Below are 17,500 nucleotides of genomic sequence, written 5' to 3'. Positions count from 1 at the left end.
TTCTACAAGGTAAATGGTTTCCGGGATTCTGGGAGAGAGCCTCCTTCACTTTAATTAAAAACAGCGATAGAAAACAGGTAGACAGATAGATGGGGGAAAAATTAATCTCTCAAAGAATTCTACACTGATTTTGATCTCGGCGACTTATTAGACTGATAGAGTTAATTTCCTTCGCACAGATATAACGTCTCCTGTCAATAGTGGTACCTTTTAATAATGCATTGCTCCTTCTGAAGACAAGAGAAAAAATATGAAATAAAACTGTAAAATGTAATGGAAAATATCATTTGAGGAAAACAGACATGGCTGAGCTTTCCTCAAGGCAAGTTGGAGACAAGGCAAGCTTTCTTATCTCTGTTCAGCTACTGTATGATATAAAAGTTCCTAAAAGTGAAACGATAACTTGTGGGGAACTTTTCAGAAAAGCAACATTTGAAGTGATGTATCTTTGCTAAAAAACGGATCATTTCCCATGCTCAGTTGCATCACGAAATACGTCCAGTTCACAACCTGAGTTCTTTTCTTCACTAATTTCCCGTGAAACGAATGATAAAAGGACGTCTACACACACACACACACACACACACACACACACACACACAAACAAAATGTACACACACACAAAAAAGAAAAAAGAAAACGGGGACCGGGGAGAGTGTTTACGGCGAAACTTCTCCAGTTCCAGAAGTTTTTGTCAACCCAAAAACTTGTTGTTGCCTCACAGTCGAAGTTACAGAGCTTATGGGCAGTCGGTATAAAGTCACCACGGTCTCAGCAAACACGGTTTAGAGTTTCGAGTTGCCTTTCCCTCAAGTTAAAATGAATTAGAGTATTTGCTCCGGGGAATTTAATACCTTTTGCCGGGCCGAGTTAATATAAACTCTTCGGAAAAGTAACCCGGGTCATTATGGTAAATAACAACTTGTTGGGATTAGTGGAAAGTTTTTCATTAAAAGTGGAAGGAAGGGAGACGAGGCTTATTACTGGGTATGAAATTGGATTTGGAATCTGGTACGCGTTTGTCATCTGTAACTCATGCTTTGTGTTTTCATTATTATTATTAGTTTTATTATTGCTAATATTATTAGTAGCTGGTACACATTTGTAATCTGTAATACATGCTTTATGTTCCTTACTACTACTACTACTAGTAGCAGTATTATTATTATTATTATATTATTATTATTATTATTATTATTGATTATTATTATTATTATTATTATTATTATTATTATTAATGAAAAAGCCTGATAAGTAAATTGAAATTTTAGATGTGCCATGGGATTTCAGGATTGAGAATATTATTATTATTATTATTATTATTATTATTATTATTATTATTATTATTATTATTATTATTATTATTATTATTATTATTATTATTATTATTATTATTGCTGTTTATAAAACCATTAATGAAAAAGCTAGATAAGAAAATTTAATTTTGGAAATGCCATAAGATTTCAGGATGGAGAACAGTACTATTATTATTATTATTATTATTATTATTATTATTATTATTATTATTATTATTATTATTATTGCTGTGTATACAACCATTAATGAAAAAAAAGCAAGATAATTAAACTGAAATTTTGGATATCCCATGAGATTTCAGAATGGAGTACATCCAGAGACGAGTGCCTGTTATCTACCCCAATCTTCTTTTCATTGGGCTAAGTTCCCTTGATTTATTCAGCAGGCAAGAGGTATCCTACGGTCACTTAAATCCTTTAGCCATCCCATCTACTCACACCTAAATCATAATCATCTCAACGCAACACACACAGAATGGATTTTGTATGCAAGTTCTTTCCTTGTTTAATTCATTCTGACACTTTCTTGCTATTTACATGCTGCATTTCTGTCAAAATTCTCTTTGTCGTAGAAACGTTTTTCACTTGGTTTTCTATTGAATACTTCTTTTACTGTACTTTGCTAAAGGTTTATTGATTTAGTTCATGTTTTTGTTTAATTATGTACTTTTGATGTACCTGGAAAACAAGCTATTTTTATCAGGTCTCTGGATATCAATCTTATGAATAGCACATATCTTTTAGCGTTTTTCATATTCTTATAACTCCATTAGCTTTTATTTTTCTAATTTAGTCAGAAGTAATCTTGGCTTAAACAAACGCTGATGATTAAAGGCAGTGTTTTGATTTGGACATTTATTTGTCATAATATCGTCACTGCTAGGTTTCGTATTCATAACTTAGGAGATATTGTTGGAAACCTCTCGTAATTTTCAAGACAGTGCATATTTCCTAATTCAGTTTTATTATATGAATGTTCGCTTGATGTTCTTCTAAAATCAGGTTTTTTCGTAACATTCTAAACAAATTTAGGGAACCCATATTTTCTAGTCCAGGACATACCTGACATATATTTATGAAAGCCCACTCTAGTTTCTGGGGTAGATTTATTCACTCATCCGCTCAGCATGTAACATTTCTGATAAAACTAAAAGGGGAAAACAGCTAATACTTCCCCCTCATTCTGGAAGGTACTTCGTCTTTTGCTACGTACACGCATAAAAAAGCCCCAACCTTTATCTTTCCTCTCGAGTTTTTCATGGAAGGGTTGATAAAGGTATTGGATAACCCATTCAACAGCCCTTTGCCCCAAGGGAAAGCAAAGGAGATTTTCTTATTAACAATGAATAAAAGACGATAAGGTCTCAGTAAATAGAATAAGAGAGAGAGAGAGAGAGAGAGAGAGAGAGAGAGAGAGAGAGAGAGAGAGAGAGAATGAAGGCAACGGGCTAAATTTACATGTAACTTCAGACCTTACCTAATAGTAACTTCCAGCACTTAACTGAAAGTAACTTCCAGACCTTACTTGAGTGTAACTTCTAGGCCTTAACTGAAAGTAACTTCCAGACCTTCCTTGAGAGTCACTTTCAGACCTTAACTGAAAGTAACCTCCAGACCTTAAGTGAGAGTAACTTCCACACCTTAAGTGAGAGTAACTTACAGACCTTACTTGAAAGTAACTTCCACACCTTAAGTGAGAGTAATTCCAGACCTTACGTGAGAGTAACCTATCATAACTTACTTGAGAGCAACTTCCAGACCTTGCTTGAGAGTAGCTTCCAGACCTTACCTAAAAGTAACTTCCAGTCCTTAAGTGAGAGTAACTTTCATACCTTACTTGAAAGTAACTTCCAGACCTTAAGTGAGAGTAACTTTCATGCCTTACTTGAAAGTAACTTCCAGACCTTAAGTGAGAGTAACTTCCAGACGTTAAAAGTAAATTCCAGACCTTACCTGAGAGTGCCTTGGAGTTTCCTTGCTGTCAGGATGCCCCGAGTGCGTTACGAAGATTCGCGGGTCCTTTGTGATGACTTGGTCGGCCAAGGCGAGTAGCATGATATCCTTGTTGCGAATCCAGGACACTCTCTAAGGGAAACAACGTAGTTGGCATTAGAAAAAAATCAAGTGTCCTTGATACCTTTAATTTTAAAAAAAAAAATGGATCAAGACTAGTGATGGAAATAAATAATATCTTAAATTAAAAATTCTTGAGATGTCCTCAAACAGTTTCTCTCTCTCTCTCTCTCTCTCTCTCTCTCTCTCTCTCTCTCTCTCTCTCTCTCTCTCTCTCTCTCTCTCTTGTAGCATATAGCACAAAACTATCTATAACTAAAAGAAAAATCTTTGCTCTCCAATAATTCATATCAGTATAATACAGATCTTGTTAATTTTATTGAGTGTTTCAGCCTCGTGTTCTCTCTCTCTCTCTCTCTCTCTCTCTCTCTCTCTCTCTCTCTCTCTCTCTCTCTCTCTCTCTCTCTCAAAACGAAAAAAAAAAACTCGATCATCTGTTTATCTGCACAAATATTTGAGGTTTATCTCGGAATGTTCACAGCAACATATGAGTAATTGTGGAGTTAAAAATAGAATGAAATTGCTAAGGCACCGTTATGGTCTTCTTATTAAAGCACAAATTTCCCATTAATATCGATTCCAGTTTATCTTGGGGAGAGCTTATACTATTATCATAGTTTCTTACCATCAAAACACAGACTAGAGTCTTGGTCAGAGCAGGGACACTTACCAATTATAATTCCTTATGAGTCTAAGTTATTTCTATGGTCAAGTAAATTCGACATTAGCATTTTAGTTGTAGGCGAATTTCACTATTTATGGCATCATATTTTCTAACTGTTCTTCAATTTAAGTTTGATGTTGGAATTGTATAATTTCTGAGTTAAAAATCCAACGAGTATCCCCTAAACTTGTAAAGACTATTCATATGGTATCACGGTAATAACAACAGAATTTCTGACTTAAAAATCCAACGAGTATTCCCTAAACTTGTATTCATATGATATCACGATAATAACAGCAGGTATCTTGCCTTCCTAAAACGACCACACTGCATACGGCTTCTTATTTGGAAAAGGTTTCAGAATCGTTCCATGTACACATCCTAATCTCTCGACTGAAACTTATTTTCCTTCTTCGTCTTGAGTTATCTCATGTCTTAATTCCGCTCTGTCCAGAACATTCCCATAAAAAGGATGCACAAGACATGTTAGTGCCTTTAAAAAGCGAGTGATTACGCGGGAAACGGATGTGGAATAAACTAGGAAGCATCAAGGTTGGCACATTAGACCTCTATGATGGCACTTCTGTTTGCAGTTGCTTCAACTTCAATTTGCTCCCTGCAAGTTATATACTTTTAAAAGGTGGTAAAGCTTCGCGCAAATGGCGCCTCTCTTTGTGCATGCAGCTTCTGTGGAAAGTAGTTTCAAAACAGTCAAAAAATAAGTGCTGACTGCTGTGTTCAGTTATTATTTGCTCAGACAACAAAATGTTCACCTTTCATATCATACGGTGGTGCAGGTAACCCCCAAACCAGCCTCAAAATCTATACGTTACGGCTCTGGAACTAGTGATAAAAATCAGTGTAGTAATTATTGGAACAATGAATAATTGGCTGAGCTTTAAAAACAATGATTTGGCAGCTGCGACTGTTTTAATGTTCATTGAAAATACATTGTAACAGAATAACCCATTCACATTTTTGAAAAAGATAATTTCATCCAAATGGCATCTGGACATCACATACAGGAGAGAAAAATATATCGCTAGGGCCTATTTATATCCACTGTGAAAATAATGAACATTTTCCCTCAACATACTCTTTTTAAGAGACCGTGAGCTTAGTCAAATTCTGCCATTACTGAAGTCTAGAATATTGCCAGAAAATAGATTATGTTATTTCCACTGGGGGATTTTTTTTTCTATAGGATATGATTTAATAAATCAAATAAAAGTAATGAACAGAACTGGCTTTACTCTAATGAAAAAAAAAAAAGTTTCGTTATATTCGCGCCATTTTGCATGTATTTTGTCCATTCATATCTATACTTGAAAAGCTTATACTTATGATTCTTTACTGATCGCGTCACTCAAACCCAAATCGAACAAGGCGTGATCCAACCTCAAGCTTACTCGAGACGCTTGCAAGATTTCCCCCTCACGCACAAGTTTTAAACTTTACATTCCTAAGTTTTAACGTAAATTAAAACCTGCTAAAATATGTGGTTAAACAGACCTTTGTTTCACCAAAAACAATTTTCATTCTAATAAATAAATCATAGATACCCTATCCTAAAATTCCTGCATCTTTAACTCAACGCAAAACACCTTTTTCAGACCTTTTTAGGCTCTTCCATTGGCCTTTCCTAGCCCCCAATAACAACAGCAACAAAGTACTTTGCTGGCTTACTCCCCGAGTAAGCGAAAATAAAAATAACCTTGATCTATTTCTCAGGGTCACACTTCATTAGACGTGGATTAGAGTTTCATAGTTTGGATACTCCATTAATAGTTCTCAGGAATTAATTAGATTAATTAATGTTTTTTTTTTTTTATGAAATCCAAGGATAGAAAGAAATCCTAGCAAGCCAAACTCACAGGGAATAAATAAAAGTGAAAGGTACACGCTATCTTCCGGTGATGGTTTCAGGACCTCTGCGTTTCCAAAAGGTTTAGATTTATAGCAATTTTCAATTTATGTTTAAAAGCTCAAATGAAACAACCAGATAATACTATAAAGGTAAATTTGAAGAAATATGTATTTATCATAACCGAAAGCTGAAACTACTGAATATGTGAGAATGATAAAAGTAATTGTTGTTGTTGAGAGTTGTCAAATTCAGAGCATATTTCCTATTTCAACTCCTTTGTGTTTGTCTCCATAATTTAACCATTCTGGGCAAATGGGGACCCTCAACTGACATTACATGACCTTTACAGGTTGCCAAACGGATCAAATAACTCTCTTCCTACTTGATTTGTTGGCAAACTGTTACAGTCTATAATTTGTATGTCGGTGACATACATGATGCAATGATTAAAATATCGGTTGCCAATTAATTAAAAGTAAAGTAAATATGCTATATTCTATAAGAAATTATTTTCTGTACTGTTTAACATGCACATTACCTATTTTTACATTTTCATTCTAGAAAATAAATCATAAACATCAAATCCTAAAATTCCTTTATCTTTAACTCAACGCAAAACACCTTTTTTGCGCCTCAGTGACGTGGTTGGTTTGGTGTTTGCTTCTCACCTCAGTGGTCGCGGGTTCGATCCTCGGACATTCCATTGAGGAGTGAGAGATGTGTATTTCTGGTGACAGAAGTTCACTCGACGTGGTTCGGAAGTCACGTAAAGCCGTTGGTCCCGTTGCTGAATAACCACTGGTTCCATGCAACGCAAAAACACCATACAAACAAACAAACAAAACACCTTTTTCAGACCTTTTTAGGCTCTTCCAAAGAACTTTCCTAAATCCCGCGCCCCCCCCCCCCCCCCCCCGCCCCCCCCCCCACAAAGACAGCAACAACTAAACTTAGAATATAGGCTGACAATTAATTAAGATTTTTCTTAATTCTTCGCTATGGAGATCAGTCAAGATAGGGTTCCATATAAAGATATACGATAAGAAATACTAACTTATTCGGTTGAAATAAAATTAGAACAAATGTGGTTTGATATCTGCCCTTTTACTTTTTCGAACATTATATATTATTTCATTGTCGTTTCTTCATTTCCACGAATTACTTCTCATTCATTACATCACTCTCTCTCTCTCTCTCTCTCTCTCTCTCTCCTCTCTCTCTCTCATCTCTCTCTCTCTCTCTCTCTCTCTCAACCAGTGTCTGTATGGAGTGTAGAAAACGTTATTTATGCTAATTATGCTCGTGAATTTGGCAAAAATTATTTGCAGTAATTATGGAACTAAATATGGTGAACAATATTTGCAATAATTATGCTAATGAAAATGGTGAGCGTTGTTCACAGTAATTATGGTCCGTGATTATGTCCACCCTACTCCATACGATGAAGAATATTTCTTGGTAATTATCATTATTTTCTGTTTCCTATTTTCGTCTTTATTTTAGGACCGATATGAGCCATCTCATCCTACTTTTATGCCAAATACTGAAGTTCTTAACATGAAATTCTTATTATATATACTCATACATATATATATATATATATATATATATAATATATATATATATATCATATATATATATTAATATATATGTGTGTGTGTGTGTGTTTATGTATGCATGTATGTATTTTTCATTATTTATTTTTATTTTATTCATTTATTTATTTATTCTATTATTATTACTAGTTTTTTGGTGGGGGTCAATCACAGTCATCCTTTTCGACAGGATGGTGTTTTTAGTGTGGGGTTCCGGGTTGCATCCTGCCTCCTTAGGAGTCCATCACTGTTCTCCCTATGTGCGCTGCTTCTAGTAGCACAATCTTCTGCATGAGCCCTGGAGCTACTTCGGCATCTAGTTTTTCCAGGTTTCTTTTCAGGGATCTTCGGATCGTGCCTTGGGTTCCTATGATTATGGGTACAATTTCATGATACTTATAAGTTTGTTCTCTTCCTTTCTCATCTACTCTGGTGTCCCCTGGTATTGCGACATCAATGAGTGATACTTTCTTCTTTATTTTGTCAATCAATGTCACGTCTGGTCTTATTATTATTATTATTATTATTATTATTATTATTATTATTATTATTATTATTATTATTACAAAAAGATAACCATTTTAATATGGAACATGACTACTGAGTCCATTGACTTAAATCAGTCTTCCAAAGAATATGGTATTCTTTTAAAAGAAATTACATTAGATAACAGGAATTACAGAAAGAAGAGATCTTTTGCTAGAAAACAAAGATAAATAAAATGAGTAAATATTTAGTGAATATTTAAAGTGTAAATAAATCACTAAAAGTTTTAGGGTAGACTTGTATAAGCTGGAAGCAACATCATTAGTTTTTTAAAATGAGTCACCCGTTCTGATATTTATTTATAGAAAATAACCAGAATTTAGGCCCATCAAAATCACTAGTGAACCAGCCGTACAGTTTCAGGTCAAACTAAGACTTCGAAATTAAATGAGTTAGTTGAGAATCGTAAATGCTTTCAATTAGTCAAAGAAGTAAGGGAAAATCAATACAGGTTACAGGATTACAGAAAGCGTCCTGTACTTCTGTATCAATTGTTACCATAATGTATTTTTGACCATTTATATTTAAAATTTCAGCTTTTATTCAGTTTAAAGAGTTTAACTGCTAAAAAAAAAAAGATTATAAACAGTGACTATAGTGCACACAGTCAACAGAATTCTAGCTGGCGATCTTGTTAGTGTCAGAATTTTTGCCTTTGATCTCTGACGCATTGAATCCAAAATTCCCTTTTCTTTGAGATCAGCAAGATACAAAATTTAGGACAAGGTCCAAGTGCTGGAACCTATGAGGTCATTCAGCGCTGAAACGGAGATTAACAGCTAGAGGTTTCGAAAGGTGTCACAGGAGGATAACCTCAAAGCAGTTGCACTATGAACCAGTTGTTAGGAGAGGTTGGAAAGCAAGATGGAAGAAAGAGAATATGAATAGAGGCACAGTAAAAGTAATGAAGGGGGTTGCAGATATGGGCCGAAGCGACGCTACGAAGATCCTTATAGTAATGCATACAGTGCACTGCATGAGGCGCACTGGCGGCGTTACGCCTTCTACGGGGAAGAACATAATGATGCAATGGAAGCACCTAAGAGCTACCCACGTCATAACTGTAAGAAATTTACATTAAGGCTAAGCAAAACTATCAAAGGGCCTTTGATATTTATTTTTTAACCTGCATAGATCTGAGCTCGAGTGGAACCGACAAGTGATTAGCATCTACCCAGAAGTTTGATTATGATATGAAAAGTTTAATAATAGGGATAAGTATTTCTCTAGAAACGGCAAAACCTTACTTTAGTAGCTTTTTCCTAAAGCTTGGCATGTGCAATGCATACATATACATACATACATACATGCGTGTATATATACATATATATATATATATATATATATATATAATATTATATATATATATATATTTATATATATATATATATATATATAATATATATATATATATATATATATATATATATATATATATATATATATTTCCATCTGAATTCCAAAAGGTCTTTAAATTATTATTATTATTATTATTATTATTATTATTATTATTATTATTATTATTATTATTATTATTTTATTATTATTATTATTATTATTACTCAAACTTCGTATTACATAACTAAAGCCCCACACGCAACCTAACATGCGATGAACAGATCTGATACTAACCCGCACCTATGAAAAAACGAAAACTTGAGGCAAAGCTTCGTTCTTTGGATAACTTTCCAAATTCTTTTTTATTTTCTTTTTATTGGGCGGGGGCCAGATAGTTGCTTCGTAAAAGAACGGGTAAGAATTACTTCGAGAACTTTTGACTTTCGTGGAATTACGGCCAGAGATAGATTTCTGACTGATACTGGATAATGGCAGAGACTATAATTGGACTATAATTGGGTGGAAAATAATGACGGTACTGTGATACTAAGTTCTGCAATACTTACACCATTGACTTCACTGTAAGAAGTTATTATATTTAGTTCATTTTTAATGACCTTGACCACATTGTACCACAAGAATATAATGTTTTAAATTTGTAATATTATATTCTCATTGATTTTAATTAGGTGTTTTATTATTTTCTCTAATTTTTCTTTATTTCTCGCTTCAAAGGCCTAAGAGATGCATTCTTATCCATCAAATTGGCATCAAATAGAGATTGATTATATTTAGTGTATTTTTGTAGATCTAAACGACATTGCACTTTAGGTTTATATAATCATACTCTCATTAATCCAATTCTGATTTGCTTCTAGCTACAAAGGCCTAAGAGATGCATTCTTATCCGTCAAATTCGCTGCAAGGAGAAGTAACTATATTCTATTGTATTTTCAATGAAATGTTCTTTCTTTTAAATTGAATACTGCATCAGATAAATATACAATGTTTTAATTTTGCATTATTTTATTTTCAATGATACCATCCTACTTTGCTTCTTGCTACAAGGGTCTAGGATATGTATTTATATATATTTTTATCCATTAATTGGCATCAAGTTGCTACTGATTATATTTGGTGTATTTTTAAATACCTGTGCGACATAACGCCACACGGTTTTTATAAAGGAGAATACAGTATAAATATAACAATGTTTTTAGTCATATTATTCCATTCTGATTCTATTCTGCTGTGTTTCTCTCTACAAAAGTCTGAAATATGTTTCTTAAAGAATACGCGACCTGACTGCTGTGGAAAGCTACTAAGGTCATAGAAACTTGTCGAAAAGAGTGGAGCCTGTCAAATACAATCCCCTAATACCGGACTAAATGGAGGCAAAGAGAAACTTTAAATAGAATGACTAGCTTCTCTAGGAACTCTAACCTACTAGACTGGAAGCCTTCCACATCACCTATTCTGCTGGCAGTTATAGGCCTTCTTATTTTAAGAGGGGGGCCTATCGATTTCCACATAGCCCACGATATTTTCCTTTTTCCCCTCTCTCTCTTTTTCTTTCTTTTGGTCATAAAACATAGAGTCATCGAGAGGTAATTAGTTTCCAACCGAGGACACCTACAAGTTGCAGGTGCCGACGGCTACTACTGAGTAGCAGAGCAACATATAGCAATTTACAAAGGCGAAGTCACTTCCACCTGAGTCTTTGTTTTAACTGTTCCGTAAACACTAGCTTTTTGAAGTTTAGCCAATTTGTGTCTGTTGGTACATGGCAGCATTATAAGTGAGCTACAACTATATGACCGTTTAATTTTGCAAAAGATGCACTATTGGTTTTCATAAAAAAATGTGTAGATTTCCATTTCCCTAATTAGATCTGTATGAAATAACCCGGGAAAAAATGGCACGCTAAATTCAAGTGTAAAGATTACTCAAGAATTCAGTTATTAAAAGTGACTTACGAAAAAGGAGAGAGAGAGAGAGAGAGAGAGAGAGAGAGAGAGAGAGAGAGAGAGAGAGAGAGACTGGACGGACGGAGGCCTATTGGGAATTGCTGTAAAAATATAACATGGCAAGAAAAATAACCGTCTCATGAATTATACAAACGTCGGGAAATGTTCGTGAGGATACATTCCTACAAAAAAAAAAAAAAAAAAAAAATACTAAAGATAAATGTGGATATCTCGAGCAGCATTACACATAAAATGAGAAGGAAAAGGATATGAATTTCACATTTATCGCTTACTCGGGGAGTAAGCCTACACAGTACTTTGTTGTTGTTGTTCTTGTTGGAGGTTTAGGAAAGGTCTATGGAAGAGCCTAAAAAGTCTGAAAAAGACGTTTTGCGTTGAGTTAAAGATACAGGAATTTTAGGATGGTATATATATGATTTATTTATTAAAAGGAAAATGTAAAAAAATAGATAATGCACAGGTTAAAGAGTACAGAAAAATAATGTCTAATAGAATATAACGTATTCTTTTTAATTTTCGTTGGTGAAACATGGCTCTATTTGACCGTAGATTGTAACGCGTTTTAATTTATGTGAAAAGTTAGGAATATAATGTTTACAACTTATGCGAGAGGTAAAAATCTTTCTCTCTGCTTTTCCTCACCATACTTGAACGTTCAATACTTTTGAGTACTGGACTCTCATGAAGAAACAGTTACACATTATTTCTAAGATTTATTACCACGTCAAAGTGCATAGAAAAAGAAAAATAAGATATCAAAACATGAATGAAAAACTACATTGTTTCTTTCTAGTTATCTGTATTTTGAAAAAACCTCATTAATTATCTATCCAGAGTGATAAGTTTAAATATATATATATATATATATATATATATATATATATATATATATATAATATATATAATATATATATATATATAAATATATATATATATATATATATATCTATATATATATATATATATATATAGATATATATATATATATATATATATATATATATATATATATATATATATATATAGTAGTTATTTAAAAATAGAAAAACTTAGGACCTCCGTCGATGGGAACAGAACCGTCCGTAAGATATTCTTACACGTGTGAAATTAATCATCCCGTCTTATCTCTTGTGTCCAATCCGGAGGGGATCCATAAGTCATCCTTTTCAAAATCCTATAAAAATTTAAAAGATGGAAAAAAAGACTTGGATTCCTCCATTCGAAAGCCCTTAAGACTCGGACGATTTATTTGCTTCTTTTTCTCTTCTTCTTCTTCCTCTTCTTCTCTATTTTCTATTCCCTGTTCTTCTTCTTCTTATTCTTCTTCATCTTCTTCATCTTTTCCTCATCAAAGTGACCTGCGTCTTGAAAGGGCGGTTCTTGCGAATGCCGTTCTTAAAATGGCTCAGTCAGGGACACATTCATTCTTCGGACTTCGTGGACCAAAGAGAATTTTTCAGCACTTCCTGTTGCGGGGAGGGTGGGCGGGGCGGGGGAGAGGGGGGCTGCCTTTGACCTTTATGAAGAGTTTTATCTTTTCATATAAATATGTTATATGTATATATATATATATATATATATATATATTATATATATATATATATATATATATATAGGAATAGATGCATGAAAGAAGAAATTTAAGAACGAAAAATAACAAAAGAATGGTCTACCACCCATAAACCATTCACTAGTCCACTATTCATGATAGACTCAATAGTGCACTATTCATATAGTAGTATAAATTCCGCCGAATGGAAATAATTTGTTTATTGACACATTCCTTCATCGTGCTACAGCTTAAGAAAATAAAGAAAAAACGAAGTCTATTGTCACATCGGATTTTTTAGGAGAGAGAGAACGAAAGCTCTACGGATATTAAACTCCACATTTCTGTTAGTTACCGTCTACATTTTTACGTCAAAGTTCCCACTCTTTCCTGGCGTCTGAATAGCCTTTTATTTTTATTTATTTTTCCTAAACAAAAAGTACGTTGATTTCGATACGTGTACAAAAGAGTGTATGTCCGGCTGGATGTCATTTAAGAAAAATACTGGATTCACATTCTAAGGTATTTTTCTATTGTTTAACTAAACAATGCTCCTTTTTTTTGACTGCCAAAATACGAGGTTTTCTTTATCAGCATTCGACGATAAGTTAATACTCTTTAAATGTCTTAATAATTTCGGTCAGTAGATGAGTATATACTAGTTATGTACATACACACACACACACAAACACACACACACACACACACACACACATATATATATATTTTATATATATATATATATTATATATATATATGAAAGGCCTAGGGTTTTTGATTAATAATATATTGCCAATATGTTCGCTGTGACCTATTGGAATATGGAGAAGCAACGACCCGAGGAAAGCTGACCAATGGGTTTTTGTGGATGGCGTGACATAAAACTGCATAGTTAGACAAGTCAATGTACTCAGTTCATGAACTCTTCTCAAAGTGCCTTTGTGAAACTGGTTGCGGCCAGTAATTGTGAGGCGCTAACGAAGTGTGCGTTCGTATGTGCGTGTGCGCCTCTTCTATTGAAAATGTTGGATACCCAAGTCTATGGGGGATTTTGATAGAGGCGTCTTTGGAAGAAAGGCAGGATGCCGTGGTGCTCACCGGGAGTCTCTTTATAATATAGTGCTTGAAATAGTCCGGCTGCTTGGGTGAGTGTTGAACTGTTTTAGCCGAAGAGTGGCTTGTTATCTATTTGACATTTTTATAAGGACATTCAATCTTTAATCTCTGATTGTTAAACTTGTGTGTGTTCTTACCGGGGTATGTTCTATGTCTTTGAAACAGACGGTTCAAGCAGAACCACCTTGGGGGACCGAGAGGGAGTCCCGATGGGGGGAAATAGACTTTTGGTGACTAATTACTATTCAGACATTTTACTGTTGGGGTTTTTTGAGTTAGTCAGTAAGACTTGGATCATTATCTTTTGTTACTTAATAAATGTTTATTTTATGATGCAACTCTCTCATTTTGGTTACCTGTTTAGAGGGAGGAGAGAGAAGAGGAGGAGAGAGAGAGATAGAGAGAGAGAAAGAGATGAGAAGCAGAGAAGAGAGAGAGGAGAGAGAGAAGAGAGAGAGGAGGTGTCAGTGCTAGAGAGAAGTTGGAGAGAGAGAGAGAGAGAAGAGAGGTTTGTTTGTGTTGCCTTGACGCTCGAGTTACACGTTTACCAAATGAATAATGAGGAAATATCCTCATTACACACACACACACACACACACACACACACACATATATATATATATATATATATATATATATATATATATATATATATATATATATATATATATATAATAAAATCTAAAACTCCCGTACTATGATCATAATGTGACCACACAATATCGGGCTGCCACCTTTAAGAAACAGATTGTCGCCTCAAGACCGACCTTCCTACAAAAAATAAAAAGAAGAAGAAGAAGAAGAAGAAAGGGGAGAAAAGTCACGACAGAAAATCTCAACCCAGATACTACTGCCTTCTTCTCTGGCTGTCCCCTGCAACCAGAAAATTGCAAATTATTTGACGCTCACTCGCAGAAACGAAAGAAAACGAAGCAAAAAAAAAAAAAAATGCAAAAAAAAAGTCGAACAAGAAAAATACCATGTAATGTTGGAGTGAGAGGGGCAACAAGTGATAGACAGAAGGAGTTCCAGTTGAATTTCTTGGAAGAGCTGGAAGGAATGGGCAAAGTTTCGGATAGTCATGAATAGGAAATGCTTTTGCGCCTTTGTACGTTTGTACATTGGAAAAAGTTCAACTGAAGGAAGGAGGGAACAGCGTGAGAACAGGCGATCGTTTACAACCACAAACCGAGGAGAAGATATAACACTAAATGTGTCTTGCTCTCTCTCTCTCTCTCTCTCTCTCTCTCTCTCTCTCTCTCTCTCTCTTATCAATGACAGTGATTGGACCAATAATGCTAGAAGTGATTGTGTGGTGAATTTATCGAGCAAACAAATAAGTGATAATGCAGTGCGCGCATTAGGCTTTGGGTTGTCTTTCTTCATTTGTAACAAACCCTCAGCTTTATCAATAGCGACATCTCTATATAAGTTTGAAAAATACTGTGACCTACCACAAAATCATTTAGACATTATCAAAGGCATGACATATAGTGCTACGCATGCCTACCATGAAAATAACTTCCCCGCTCGCTACAGAAAAAGTTTAAAAGAATTGAAGAATGATAATAGCTTACACATTACCAAGGCTGATAAATCCAATAGTTTAGTGGTTCTTGACAAAACTAACTACATATCACGCATGCATACTTTACTAGAGGATGAAATAACTTACAAAAAACTCGCAAAAAATCCGTTGGACCAAGTAATAAAAAACTTCAATATCAATATCAAACAAATTCTTAAAGATAAAAAAGAACTTTTGTGTAAGTTAACTGTAAAGTGTCCCTCATTACCTTATGTATATGGCCTAGTCAAAACTCATAAGGAAAACAAACCTATGCGCCCAATTATTAGTGCTGTAGGATCAATTGCTTATAAACTATCTTGATATCTTACTAAACTGTTATCCCCGCTACTTGGAACTGTATCTAATTCACACATCCGGAATTCTCTTGATCTTGTGGAAAAATTAAATAACATTGTACTAAACCCTAGCGATATTTTTGTCAGTTTTGATGTATGTTCTTTGTTTATAAAAGTCCCTATTGACTCTGTGCTAGAATATTTAAGTAATGAACTTGTACTGCATGAATTGCCTATGTCCGTTAGTCACATAATTTCCTTAATTAAGTTATGTATTTGTGATTGCAGATTTATTTTTAATGGAGAAATATTTGGTATGGCCATGGGTAACCCTTTATCACCTCTCCTTTCAAACTTATATATGGAATTTTTTGAGAGACAACAACTCCCGAATATCACACTTATCCCCTTAAGATGGTACCGATATGTCGATGATATCTTAGTAGTCTTACCTGGTGATATCGATGTAAATGATTTACTGTCTAAATTGAATAATTTAGTGCCATCCATAAAATTCACTGTTGAAATTTAAAATTACAATGTCATCCCTTTCCTAGATGTATTAATACATAGAGAATCTTTCCAATGCAAATTCAGTATTTATAGAAAACCCACAAATATGAACATTTTTATTCTGGCCACCATCTTAATATTAAAATTTCAATTTTTTCTTCTATGTTCCTACACGCTTTGCGTATCACGAGTCCACAATATCTGGACCAAGAAATAGAATACATAAAAAAGATAGGAAACGATCTCTGCTACCCACCTCATTTAATTGATTCATGTTATCAAAAAGCTCACAAAAAGTTTTACAATGTTGCTATTAATGAAAAAGAAATGCCTAAAAATGTACTTAGCTTACCTTATTTTCGTGGATTTAACCATAAAATCAATATTTAAATCGTTTAATGTTAATGTAGTGTTCTCTTATAACGATACCATTAAAGATATGCTAATTAAGAATAGTCCCGTAACAAATAACAACATCATTTACAAAATTCCTTGTAAGGATTGCCCATCGTTTTACGTTGGTCAGTCAAGTAAAAATTTATGTGTTCGGATTAAGCAGCATATGTATTCAGTTAGAACAGCCCAGACTTCAAATGCACTGTTTATCCATCTGAGTGAAAAATCTCATTGTATTAATTGGGGTGATACCTCGGTAATTGCTAGATCTAATGATTATGTTTCAAGAAATTTACTGGAATCGGCAATTATACAAATCACTAATAAAAACAACCTAAATCTTAGTCTGGGAATGTACCATTTGGACCCATATATTTGTAAGATGTTTATGAAGGACCTCAAAATAAATGAACAACTAATAAATTAGTCCCACATTTATATAGTTATTATTTCTTTCTCTCTCTCTCTCTCTCTCTTTCTCTCTCTCTCTCTGTCTCTCTGTCTCTCTGTCTCTCTCTCTCTGGTTCGATATTCTCTCTCCCTCTTTCTCTTGCTCGATATATATATATTTATATTTTCTTTCGTCTTTTCATTAATAATAATTTTTGTTGGGAAAATTTGTGTAAAAATTCATGATATTAAATTGTATATACTCCCGTGTTTTTTTCAAAAT

General features: G+C 34.0%; 1 protein-coding gene across 2 annotated transcripts in view; it reads right to left on the bottom strand.

The window, feature by feature from the left end:
• LOC135218554 (uncharacterized) overlaps nt 1-17,500 on the bottom strand; it is a 201,816-nt gene that overhangs the window by 78,233 nt on the left and 106,083 nt on the right. For both annotated transcript variants that reach the window (XM_064254932.1, XM_064254931.1), the window contains exon 4: nt 3,270-3,401. In XM_064254932.1, the coding sequence (XP_064111002.1) occupies nt 3,270-3,401 (132 nt within the window). The remainder of the gene's footprint in view (nt 1-3,269; nt 3,402-17,500) is intronic.

Source organism: Macrobrachium nipponense, chromosome 9, assembly GCF_015104395.2.
Source record: "Macrobrachium nipponense isolate FS-2020 chromosome 9, ASM1510439v2, whole genome shotgun sequence".
In the NCBI taxonomy this organism is placed as follows: domain Eukaryota; kingdom Metazoa; phylum Arthropoda; class Malacostraca; order Decapoda; family Palaemonidae; genus Macrobrachium; species Macrobrachium nipponense.
The sequence above is the reverse complement of the archived record's forward strand: the minus strand, read 5'-3'. Positions and strand labels throughout refer to the sequence as shown.